Source organism: Bison bison, unplaced genomic scaffold, assembly GCF_000754665.1.
Source record: "Bison bison bison isolate TAMUID 2011002044 unplaced genomic scaffold, Bison_UMD1.0 scf7180017864181, whole genome shotgun sequence".
NCBI lineage: Eukaryota > Metazoa > Chordata > Mammalia > Artiodactyla > Bovidae > Bison > Bison bison.
Window position 1 is genome coordinate 4,001,882 of NW_011494753.1, and position 12,615 is coordinate 4,014,496.

The 12,615-nt window shown below is 52.9% G+C and overlaps 1 protein-coding gene across 1 annotated transcript in view; it reads left to right on the forward strand.

The window, feature by feature from the left end:
* PCSK6 (proprotein convertase subtilisin/kexin type 6) overlaps positions 1 to 12,615 on the forward strand; it is a 179,333-nt gene that overhangs the window by 118,757 nt on the left and 47,961 nt on the right. The window contains exons 10-13 of the mRNA XM_010843399.1: positions 201 to 413; positions 3,783 to 3,883; positions 8,288 to 8,391; positions 10,458 to 10,575. Of these exons, the coding sequence (XP_010841701.1) occupies positions 201 to 413; positions 3,783 to 3,883; positions 8,288 to 8,391; positions 10,458 to 10,575 (536 nt within the window). The remainder of the gene's footprint in view (positions 1 to 200; positions 414 to 3,782; positions 3,884 to 8,287; positions 8,392 to 10,457; positions 10,576 to 12,615) is intronic.

Consider the following 12,615-nt stretch of genomic DNA (forward strand, 5'->3'; position numbering starts at 1 on the left):
CATTCTGATGGGTCCAGAGTTTCGCCAAGGACTCTGTTGACATCAAGAGGAAGCCCAGAAACTACACACTCGGGGCCCCCATCTGGTCCAAGTGGCATCCTTCTGAGTTTCCTCCTGGGGGAGGTGTGCTGGGCCAGGCTGAGACCAGCCAGCAGGGGTGTCCAGTGAGGGCTGACACCTGTCCCCACCCTCCCATCCAGGGCCGGCAAGGCCTGGGCTCCATTTTTGTCTGGGCATCGGGGAACGGCGGCCGTGAGGGGGACCACTGCTCCTGCGACGGCTACACCAATAGCGTCTACACCATCTCCGTGAGCAGCACAACCGAGAACGGCCACAGGCCCTGGTACCTGGAGGAGTGTGCGTCCACCCTGGCCACCACCTACAGCAGCGGGGCCTTCTACGAGCGCAGAATTGTGAGTCCGGAGAAGGGTCTCGGGGGTGGGAGGGGGATGCTCCTGCCCCTGGTCTCATGAGTCCTCAGGGGCCCCAGGGAACGGTGACTCCTGCTCTTGTCCCACGAGGCCTCAGGGGGCCCTGGGGAGTGGGGTCTCCTGGTCATGGTCCCATGAGTCCAGAGGGGGTTCCCAGGGGGAACGGCTCCTGCTCCTGGTCCCATGAGTCCTCCTGGGGCCCGAGGAGGGCAGGGTTCCCGGCCAGGAGGCCGTTAGGGCAGTTCGGACTCAGCCGCATTCAGCCTCGCCATCAAGGAACTGGTTGCGCCTGGAGGTAAACCCCAGGCCCTTGGCAGCCTCCCTCGGACCCTGCCTTTCTAATTTTGGCACAGAATATCAATTAAAACCCTCTCTGGCTCGGGGGGTCTAAAAATACCCTGTAAGAATGGGGTGCATTCTCACCACAGTGTCTTTTTTTAGCTTTCTAAATTCTGCGGTCACATTGCTTGGGGTCCAACTGGCCCGTTCAGTTTCCACGTGTAAAACAGAAGGAGAGAAAGTCTTGGCTCTACGCTGAAACATTTTAGAAATCCAAGTGTCTTGGGTGTTCCCTTCCTCACAAAAGGACTTTTCTACACCCTTTAGGTTGAGAGTGGTTTTGTCTGCTGCAGTGGCTTCAACGAACATAAATCAGTGTGGTTTATCTTTTAAAAATAGCTTTTAATTTAGTGTATGGGTAAAGTTAATGCTTGTTCCTTCCCCAGGTGCTTTCATACTTTAAAAAAGGTAGGAGGGGAGGGTTTCAAGTTGAAGTCAATGCAGAATTGAAGTGCACAGTCCTTAGGATGGTTTTTAGATGTCTAAAAAATGAGACCTTGGAGCTGGCCAGGCGTGATTTAACCTGAAAACTCCCTGGCTTCTTTTCATTTCTCCTGCTGCCTGGCCACATCTGTAAATGTTATTTGCAGGCACATTTTTACACTTTCTTGCGGGAGCCTGAGGCTTCCCATTGCCCACTGTCCTCTGCAGTACCGGGAGGATCAACGGTCCTTCTGCTGCCAGCCTGGCATTGGCCTTGGCCAGCTCATGAAAGTACTCATTAAGTTGTTAACTTTCCTTTCTGCTGGAACAGGCACCCCTCGGATGGGGCTGAGATGCTGAATGGTGTCCTGTTGCTTTAAATATCTAGCTGGTTTGAGCTTGGACTTAGGACCTGTCAGAGGCCTGGGCTGGAGTAGAGGGATGGTGCAAGCAGGGCTTGCAGCTTTGTGTGTTTAATGAGTCACACAGCCGGTGCATGCGTGTGTGTATGTGTGTGTGCGTGTGTGTGTGTGTACATGCATGAACACACACCTTAGCTACAGAATGCCTACATTCCTCCGTCTCTTCATGAAGAATTCTCTGAGCCCTGACGTTCAGTAACTGTGTGTCGCTGGGCAGAGGGCGGAGGAGAAAACAGTGGGCAGCTGCTGTCCAGGGCCCTTCCCTGGTAGCACGGGTGGCAGGTGATTTTGTTTCAACTCATCCAAGGCAAGGTGTTTGCTCTGAGTCCCTTAGAGACCCAGCCAGGGGGCGCGCCCTGTGCTGGATGCTCGGCAGCTCTTGTCTGTGTTCAGGCAGGCGTCCGACGGCAAGCGTAGCTGGGGCCCCTGTCGCTCTCGTGCACTGAGTGCCGATGGCAATGACTGCCTGGTGCCGAGACGGCACCTGTCCCTCCTTCACACTCTCATTACCCCGGCCACGCCATGCCCCAGCAGCACAGAGGGTCTCAGGAAGGGGCAGCCCACCCTGGCTCCACTATCCCCTTCTGCCAGCCAGGGGAGGCTCCTCTGCTCACACCCTTTTCTCTGAGGCTGCAGAGCCAGCCCCAGGCCTGCCCTGCTCTTGGAAGCTCAGTCTCCTGCCCAGACACCCCCATTTCCCTCCTGCCAGTTTGGACTGAGCACAGGCATGTGCCAGGCACCGGTGTTGCTTCCCCAGCAGCCCTGGGAAGGGTGTGTCAGTAGCCCATTGGGAGGAGGATCCTGGAGTCACAGGGGGTGCATCCTCCTCGCAGCGCCCTGCCCTCTCCAGGGTCGAGGAGGGGGAGTAGGCTGGTCCCTGCCAGCACCCCATGAGTCTTCCTATGTGTGTGACCTGCACGGGCTCCCTCTCTCCGGGTGATGGTCAGCCTCGCTGAGCCCTGACAAAGGAAAGACACTGTTTGTAAGAGGCTCTGGACTCTCCCCACAGGGGAAATTCTTTCTCAAGGATTTGCAGATGGGTGGCTGGAGCCTGGCAGTTGCAGGTATGTTAGTCTCCTGTTGGCACCATAACAAATGATCCCAAGATTCCCAGCTGGAGACAGCACAGCTGGGCCATCTCACAGCTCTGGGGGCACAAGTGCAGCAGCCTCCACGGGCCCATTTTCTGGGCCTCACAAGGCTGAGTCCAGGTGTCAGCTGGGCTGCGTGTTTTCCATAGGCTCAACAGGAGGGCCTGTCCAGTATGCATCCCGCGTGTTGGCAGACCTCAGTTGCTTGTGGTTTTAGGACTGAGCTCCCATCTCCTCATGGGCTGGCTGCCGAGGCCAGTTCCTGGCTGCTGTGGGCCACCCACCTTCCTGGCTTGCATCCCCAGCATCCTCTCTAAAGCCAGCAGCACAGATCGAGTCCTTCTTGAGCCGCATCTCTCTGACAGATGTAAGGGCCTGTGATTACATCGGGCCTGCTGGATCATCCAGGATAAACCCCTGACTTAACAGTTGGCTGAGTGGCAGCCTTCGCTCCATCTGCACTAGCATGGGGGTCACTGCAGGGCCAGCCCCGCTCCTAGCACAGTAGATGTCTCCTACCTGTGCCTCCATGAGTCAGGCCGTGCCATGGTGAGACTCAGAGTCCGCGCCCTGCCCAAGGGCGCTCCACGTGTAGCTCTTGCAACAGACTGGGTGGGGGCTTTGGGACACTGCCAGCTACGAGGAGGACATCCTGGTAGGGGTGGTCTGTGACCTCTGACCCATCCTCGGCCTCTGGCTCACAGCAGAGATGCTGTCCGGGCCACCTGGCACCTGCGTGTCTTTTACGCTGCTCTGAAGTTGGGGTGACTTTGGAGTCATTGATGGGGGCCCTGGCAAGCAGCCTTGCTGTGGAGGCCCCTCTGTTTCATTCTGTCTCTCCGTGGAGTCTCGGGGTACATCTGCAGAGGTGTGGGTGTGTGGCTGGGACCCCATCTCCCCACCCCACTATCAGCCTGTTGCTCTGGGGGGTGCCAGACCTGTGGAAACCTCTGTCCCTGAGATGTGTCTGCGTAGCACCTTTTCCGTCCCTAGGTCAAAGTCAGCCTGCCCGGGGCAGTGTCCTGGGCAGCCTCTTACCCGGCTGCTTGCTTCCCCCACCGCCGCCCCCCCACCAGGTGACCACGGACCTGCGTCAGCGCTGCACAGACGGCCACACTGGAACCTCCGTCTCGGCCCCCATGGTTGCTGGTATCATCGCCTTGGCCTTGGAAGCAAAGTAAGTTCTTACCTGCCTTCCCTTCTTTACCTTTCTTTCTTCTTTTTTAAAAAGTGTTTAATGTATCAAAATACACATAATGTAAAATTTACCATTTAAGCCATTTTAAGTGTGTAGTTGATGAAGCATATTCACTGTTGTATGACCGTCTCCACCACCTCCTGCAGGACGTCCCTCTTTGTCCAAACAGCTCCTGTCCCCAAAAGACAGCTCTGCTGCAAAAAATCACACAGACAGAGCTTAGACAGGAGATGCTCCATCTCACAGTCCCATGGCCTGAGGTCTAACTGAGTGTCACAGGGCTGGTTTCCTCTGAGGCCTCTTTCCTTGGTGCGTCACCTTCTCCCCATGTCCTCACGCGGCCTTCTTTGAATGTGTGTGTTTGTTGTTCAGTCACTTAGTTGTGTCTGACTCTTTATGACCCCATGGACTGTTGCACACGAGGCTTCCTTGTCATGTATGTGTTTAGATCCTTTCATAAGGACACCATTTACCCTGGATCACGGCCCACCCTATGGACCCCATTTCACCTTAACAACCTCTTTATGATCCCATCTCCATAGGCAGTTACATCTGAGGTCCTGGGGGTCTGGTTTCTACATGTGACTTTGGGGAAGGGACACAGCTGGCAACCACAGCTGTGTTCTCTGTCTTTGAGTCTGACTCTTCCAGGCTTTCAAATGAGTGGAGTCACAGAGTGTTTGTCCGTCACTCAGCACAGTGTCTTCCAGGTTTGCCCATGTCACAGCAGATGTCCAGATGTCTTCCTTTTTCAGGCTGTCCTTAATAGGAGTCAAGAGGCTCCTTCCTGTCTCTCCCTTTTTCAAGCTCACAGCCTCCTGCCTTCACAGGGGCATAGGGAGCTGGTGGGCGCAAACCTCAAGCCTGCACTACACCCCAGATCACACTTTAGGTCAATACAGCTGCCCTCTGTCAAGGGGGTTCATAAGTGGGGGTGCTTTATCTGCTTCAAGCCACATAAAAACCCCAAAATTGCCATGTGTTGGATGGGTCCACTTTACATACGGTCATGGAATCAAACAGGTTTTAGTTTAAACATCAACAGTGGCTCTCAACAACAACCTGTGGCTTTGAAGGAGTCATTTGCTGCAGATGAGATTGTAAGAAGTTGTGTTTGGGTTGCTGAGTCCATCTAATTATGTGTGTTTTGTTTGTTGATTCACATCAGGAGAAAAAGCATAAAGCTCAAATGCTACCCATTTTACAAAGAAACAGGTATGTTTAATTTTCAGGCCAAAATTTTAACTTCTGTGTCCTGGGGCTCATTTTAAAATACTAAATAGTTACTTGTGTGGAAAGTTGCATTCACATACTTAGTGATTCATTGTTTTATATTTTCTTTCCTCCCTTTTTGGAAACATGCAAGGAATTTTGTTAGCTGAGGATATATAGAAAACAAACCCTGTTTTGTGCCACTTGTTCCATTAAACCTGGCCTGTGGACTCACGAACTCCCTGATCGCTATCTCCTCATCATTGTAGCCCATCCTCAGAATTTTACAGATGGCAGGCATCACTGGACACAGTGTCCACTTAGAGCATGTAAGTGCAAGGTTTGGTCAAGGGAGGAAGGAGCTGTAACGGGCATGCTGCCAGCCTCAGCTGAGGGTCTTTGGAGGCTCCAGGGCCAAGACCGCTGCTCATGTGTGCAGTGTCTTCCTGGCAAAGCCAGGTCGCCCAGGAGAGGAGAGAAGCTCTCCGGCAGGAGGCTAGCAGGCAGCACATGACAAGATGAAGGAAGAGCCTAGTGTGCGAGAACAGCCCCGAGGGTCAGCCGGGAGTTCAGGGCCATTTTGGAATGTCACATCAGTCCCTTCTTCATGAGAAACCATGTCCAACACCATTTCTTAGATATGTTTTCATACAACTGTGAGTGCGGCTTTATTTCTATCATCAGAAACGAGGTGAGTTTCCCCCTAGGAAAATAGTTTCTCACAGCCTCCCTTTCTGGACTCTCTGTCATCAGCACTGAAGCCCAGGCTTCCTGGTGCCTTATGCTGAGCTTCCGGGGCGAGGGGAGGCATTCTGCATCTTTGTGGGCCCCATGGTCATGAGCAGCTGCTGCTGCTGCTGTGAAGTCACTTCAGTAGTGTCCAATTCTGTGCGATCCCATAGATCGCCCATAGATCAGCCCACTAGGCTCCGCTATCCCTGGGATTCTCCAGGCAAGAACACTGGAGTGGGTTGCCATTTCCTTCTCCAATGCTTGAAAGTGAAAAGTGAAAGGGAAGTCGCTTAGTCGTGTCCGACTTGTAGTGACCCCATGGACTGTAGCCTACCAGGCTCCTCCGTCCATGGGATTTTCCAGGCAAGAGTACTGGAGTGGGTTGACATTGCCTTCTCCAGTCATAAGCAGGGACCAGCCCAAACAAGCAAGGATGGGCTGTGGCCGCATCTGCCATCTGGACTGCAGAGCCTGTGCCCAGTCTTTCTGTCAGGGGGAGGAGTCTGTGCCCACCCTCACTGCCAGAGGGTGTGGTCTGTGCTCCCTCTCCACCAGAGGGCGTGGTCTGCCCCCTCTCCACCAGAGGATGTGGTCTATGCCTGGTCTCTCCACCAGGAGGTGCGGACTATGCCCCCTCTCCACCAGAGGGCATGGTCCGTGCCTTTCCTCTATGCCAGAGAGTGCGGCCTGTGGCCCCCTCTCTGCCAGAGGGCATGACCTTTGTCCCCTCTCCACCAGAGGGCATGGTCTGTGTCTGACCTCTCCTCCAGGGGGCGTGACCTGTCCCTAAACTCTCCAGCAGGGGTCATGTCCTGCACCCGGCCTCTCTGTCAGAGGTGTGGTCTGTACCCACCTCTCTGCCAGAGGACATGGCTCTGGGCATCTGGGGCCACAGGTCCTCCTCTGACAGTGAGGCTGGCTGTGGTCCTCAGGTGGGGCCATGGATGAGGGGATGGCAGGTCAGCTTGTGCCAAGGAAAATCTGGAAACTGGACCAATGGAAGCAGTTGCGATGAGGCAGCCAGGAGGCCAATATCTGGCCAGGGACAAGCACAGTGGAGAGAATGTGGTGAAGTCAGAGGAGGCCAGGGCTAGGACCGGGGAGTGAGAGCCCCCAGGGAGGATGACACACCCCCCCAGGACCCAAGCTACAGATGAGTGTCTCGCAGGTAAAGAGGGGACATTTGTTGGGAAAGTAAAACAGTGCAGCTACTGTTAAAAAACTGTAATGACTCCTCAAAAAAATTAAAGAATTACCATGTGATCCAACAATTACACTTGTGGGTGTGCACCCACAGGGATCAAAGCAAGGGTTCAAATAAATGGTTTTACGGCCATGTTGTAGCATCGTTACTCAATAGCAAAAGGTGGAAGTGCCTCAGGCATCCATCAATAGATTAGTGTGGTCTGTGCAGCCACAGAGAAGGAAGGAGACCTGACCCCTGCAGCAGCAAGGGCATCACACTGCATGAACTAAGTCAGTCACAGAGGGTCAAATCCCACATGATTCCACTCGTGTAAGGCACCTGCAGTCCTCGGATTCACAGAGATGGAAGGTGGTGGGAGTGGGGGCCAGGGATGGGAGGAGGAAGGGGGGTTAGTGCTTGATGGGTGCAGAGGTTCGGTGGCTTAAGATGATCAAGCTCTGCAGGTGAACGGTGGTGATGACTGCACAGCACAGGGAATGTATTTAATGGCACTGACTGTATGTCTAAGAACCATTAAGATGGTGCATTTCACGTTATGTATGTTTGCAAACACACAAAGAGCAGGCAGTTGGAAGGATGTTTGTGAGGACTGGTCAGGCAGGTGCTGTTGAGGAGGAGATGTCGAAGACTGGGTCTGCTCTTGTCCGTGACGCAGTCCTAGCACTGTGGACAGAGGGGTCTTGAGAGCTTGTGTTGAGAAGTGTTGAAAAGGCAGGCAAGGATATCTTATCTGCATTTTTGGTAGTAGGCCAGTGTTCTTTAACAAAGTGCCTGTACTCCACACCAGAATGCATATATCGTAAAGGTAGAGTATCTAGAATCTCAAATTCTAATGTGTGGCCAGTAGTCCTGGGAGTGGGGTAGGGACAGGAGATGGCTGGCGTGCCCCAGTACACAGAGCACTCCCTCACGGGGTGCAGACCAGCCCAGGTTTTCCCACCACGTGCTAACACACAGTGCCGTCATCTCATGGATTCAGGGGGATTGTGGCCCAAGGCTGGACTTTCCCCAGGTGTCAGGTCACCTGCTGCACCATCTTATCTCAGGCTTCGAGGACCAAAATTGATTCTTGACCGAGAGGGTGTGACATCTACCCTTGCCAAGTGGTAGCGTCTTGAGGCCTCCTCAAGTACAGGAGCGAGGCCAGCCCCCAATGCCCCGCCTCTGATGGACCTGGCGGTCGGCATTGCTGACTGATGTGAGTGCAGCTGTCTGTCCTTGTGTCATTGCAGCAGCCAGCTGACCTGGAGGGACGTCCAGCACTTGCTGGTGAAGACGTCCAGGCCGGCCCACCTCAAAGCAAACGACTGGAAGGTGAACGGTGCCGGTCATAAAGGTGCGGCCGAGACTCGGGGGCTGGGCAGGGCCAGGTGCCATCCGGGCAGAGCCTGTGGGTGACCTTCCAGAGCCTGTATGGGGGAACATGGATTTCTCACCAAAAAAAAAACCCAGACGACAGTAATTGTGTGTCACAAGAATCAGGAGCGCGAACTTAGTAGTTTAAGCAGAGTACCTACAGTCACTTGAGTATTGGGTTCCCTAAACCTCATGACCTTTGCCACGTCAGGGGCCCCAGTACCGATACTGACTTCATGGTTCTCTTTAAATTTTTGCCTATTTTTTTTTACACAAAGGAATATATTCTAAAAGAAAACTGCATTACATCTCGTCAGTCATGTGTGTGTGTTATTAGCTCAGTCGTGTCCCACTCTTTGTGACCCCATGGACTGTGCTCCACTGGACTCCTCTGTCCATGGAATTCTCCAGGCAAGAATACTGGAGTGGGTTGTTATTCCCTTCTCCAGGGGATCTTCCCGACCCAGGGATCAAACCCAGGTCTCTTGTATTGCAGACAGATTCTTTACCACCTGAGCCACCAGGGAAGCCCCCCAGTCAGTCATGGGCTTGATGCCAATCATAATAAATGAAGTTTGCTTACATGCCACCTGAGGGCAACTTGCACTCTTAGCCCTGAGTAGCTTTCCCTAAGTTTCCACATCTGTGCAGTGAAGACACTGAGACGGTTATATGAATTCCTTTCTAACTGTAGAACTTCTGTCAGCAAGTCCTTGTGTTTTAAAAGGGCTGTCTGCCATCACAGCTTGGGGCTGACCCAGGTACCGTGAGCTCAGCCCGTGGTCAGGCTTGCAGCCAGGTATGTGAGGCCTCTTGAGCAGGTGGTGATAGGAGTATGCTCCTGGATTTGTCTGTCTTGCTTGTTACCAGAGACACTTGAAAATGATTTACATTTAGCCATGGTATATTAAGGAGAACATTTTCCCTTTTCTTAGGGTCAGATCCAACTATTTTGACACCAAGCCTGACATTCCTCTCTGTAAAATATAGGTCAAGCATTGTCACCCCAAGTTCCAAGAGACATTCCTTTAATGAGGAGGTTGGCTGGACCTGATGCATCCTTGTCTTACAGGGATGTTGGTGGTAATGGTTCACTGTAACAGGAGCTGACCTACATTTCAGTTTTGGCCTAATTAGTAGGAAAAGGGGTTGTATCTAGTTTTTAACCTTGCCTCCTAACTCTGAAACTCCCCTGCATGGCCAGATTAAACACTGACTCAGGCCAGCCTGTGTACTGGACAATGCTACTTTCCCCGGACGCCCTGGAAATTCCACAGGAAAAGCAAACGGAAAAAGAGAAGAGTGGAGCCTTGTTTGATTGTGTCTCCTGCACGCATGGTTGCGTGAGCCACAGCATCTTGTGTCTTGTTTTTCTCATCTGGTTCAAGACTCAGGGAGCACAGTTCAGTTCAATCGCTCAGTCATATCTGACTCTTTGCCACCCATGGACTGCAGTACTCCAGGCTTCCCTGTCCATCACCAACTCCCAGAGCTTGCTCAAACTCATGCCCATCAAGTTGGTGATACCATCCAACCATCTCATCTTCTGTTGTCCCCTTCTCCTCCTGCCCTCAATCTTTCCCAGCATCAGGTTCTTTTCCAGTGAGTCAGTTCTTCCCATCAGGTGGCCAAAGTATTGGAGTTTCAGCTTCAGCATCAGTCCTTCCAATGAATTCAGGACTGATTTCCTTTCGGATGGACTGGTTTGATCTCCTTGCAGTCCAAGGGGCTCTTTTGGGAGCACAGATGCCAAGAATTCCCTTTAATCTAAAGAAACTGGTCCTCATCTAACAGAAAGAAAGTTCTAGACCCTCCCAGCATTTCTTTCACTTTGCACCCAGACGGGACACGTTTTCTGGCCCTCACTCCTGGTCTGAAAGAGTGCTGTCCAGAGAGTAAGGCTGCCGGGACTCTGGTGCATCCTTGTGGGGGCAGGGGCTGCAGCCAGGGCACTCTGGAGCTGGCTGTGGCCCCTGCAGCTATGGGGGGACAGAGGCAGCCATCCCTGGGCATGGGGGGCTGGGTCTGAAGGCCCTGTCTTTTCAGTTAGCCACCTCTATGGATTTGGCCTGGTGGATGCAGATGCCCTGGTCGTGGAGGCCAAGAAATGGATGGCAGTGCCCCCGCAGCACACCTGTGTCGCCATCACTGACAAGAGACCCAGGTGAGCTCGGCTCCTGTACATGCACTGGGCCCTGCTGGTGGGCATTTGGGGGGTGGGGAGTGGGGGTAGATGTTCACACGTGCATTCCTGTGCTTGTCGATGGGGACACATGTGCATGCGCCAGTGTGTGTGTGTGTATGTGTGTACGTGTGTGTGTATACTTTCATGCATACACGTGTGTGCATGTGTGTGCACACACTTGCGGTGCGTCTGGATATGTGTCTGCCTTTTTTTCCTGTGGATTATGAGACAGGTAGAGGAATCGCTTCTCACTCCAGGACTGTTTCGAGGCCTTTCACTGTCGATGTCGTTCCCTTTTATCTGTTGCTCCCTCAGCCTGAGCCCCTACCGAGGACTGGAAATTCTTAGCGTGTATTTAGCGGAGCTCCCGGAGGAGGGCACTGCCCTGCCAGCGGGGGTGACGGGCAGCAATGGCACCTGCCCCAGGGTCCAGGATGGCAGCCCTGCTGCTCCTCTGTCGCAGGCAGGGTCTGGTGTCTAGGGAACACCAGTGTGTCGCTGTGTTTGGGCTCCGATGACTGGAAGGTTTAAGCGCTGGGGTTTAACCTGCCTTGAACCATGTTTCGGAGAGTCCTGACTTCACCTTCCTGCCAAGGTTGAGCACTGCCCTTTGTGTAAGTTATTCTCAGTCAGTTGCATTTGTTCATTAAAATTTTTGTTTTAAAATTTTCAGCTGTCAAGTAATCAAAATGGCAAGAACCCTGTTCCATTAGGCTCAGATGATCCTCCTGAATTCTGCGTTGCCACTGTCCCTTTTACTCTTTTTTAGAGTGTTTCTCTAGGCCTTAAAATCTGATGAAGAATGGAAGAATGAGATGCATTCTTTTCTAGCATTTATAACCTTTGGAAAATGTGTGTTTTTTAAAAAAATGATGAGGTGATTGCTTTGTCAACAAACATAGATCACTCTCTGAGGTCGCCTTTTCCTTGAAGGCATCCACTTCTTATAATATGCCCTTTTGCGATAAAATTTTCAGAGAAGTACTTTTTGTTGATGCCTTGTGTGCAGTAGGAATTCAGAAAGTATTTGTTGGATGAATACCACACAGTGGGAGCTTTGGAAAAATTACATTTCCCTCCTGATGCTGATGGTGAAGACTGACTGTCAGCTCGTCCCTCCAGGCCTGACCAGCTGGTCGGCCAGCAGATAGGTCTCACTCTTGACGCTGGAAGGCATCGTTTTCTCTGGGGAGCCTTAGACTGTCCTATTCAGAAGAAAGTAGAAGGTTCCCTGAGCCTGAGGAGGCCTGTCGCATTCTTCCGCATGGTTGGTTGGGAGATGCCTAGCACACAGGTCCTCAGGCTCCAGGTTATGTGACGCCTGCCCGGGACTGCGTCCGGGCTGCAGCCCTTCCCTCCCACTGGCCTCCCCGTCGGGCGGCTCCTGAATGAAGCATTCTTCTCCTGCCAGAAATAGTTTTAAGATGGGAGAGTGGTGCCTCGGTGGCACAGGGTTGTTTTTATTTTTATTTTATTTTGTTTTTTAAGTGCTGGTCCATGGAGTCTAGACAGCATGGGTGGAGGGGCGCAGCCGTCACACACAGTGTGACATTGTTTCTGTCCTTTGAGGAGGGAAAGGCCACATACTCCAGCGGACAGGAGAGTCGCACATGTCTCTAAGGGAAAATCGTCTTTGCGTTCAGCAGCCTTAGCCTCGCAGGACTAGTCAGCCAACCAGCTGTCCGACACCACAGACTCAACTACAGGTTCGGTTGTCCCCAGGGACGTGAGGGCAAGGACACAGACACACAGGCCACCAGGCGGGTGCTCCGCATGGAATCACATGCCCGCTTTGACCTGTGGTCACAGCCTGCCTGCCGGGGTCACTTGAGCCACATGCTCGGTGCCCCCTGTGCTTATGTCCGGTTTCCTTTGTCGGGTTCTTGTGTAGCTTTGACTAAGCTGCTCGGATGGTTTGGCTTAAAGATGAAAAGGAAGTCTTCCCACACACCTGCTTCTCCTCCCCTGCTTCTCCTTGCTCCCTCTCCACGGATGCTTCTTGGTCCAGGGGTCCCCCAG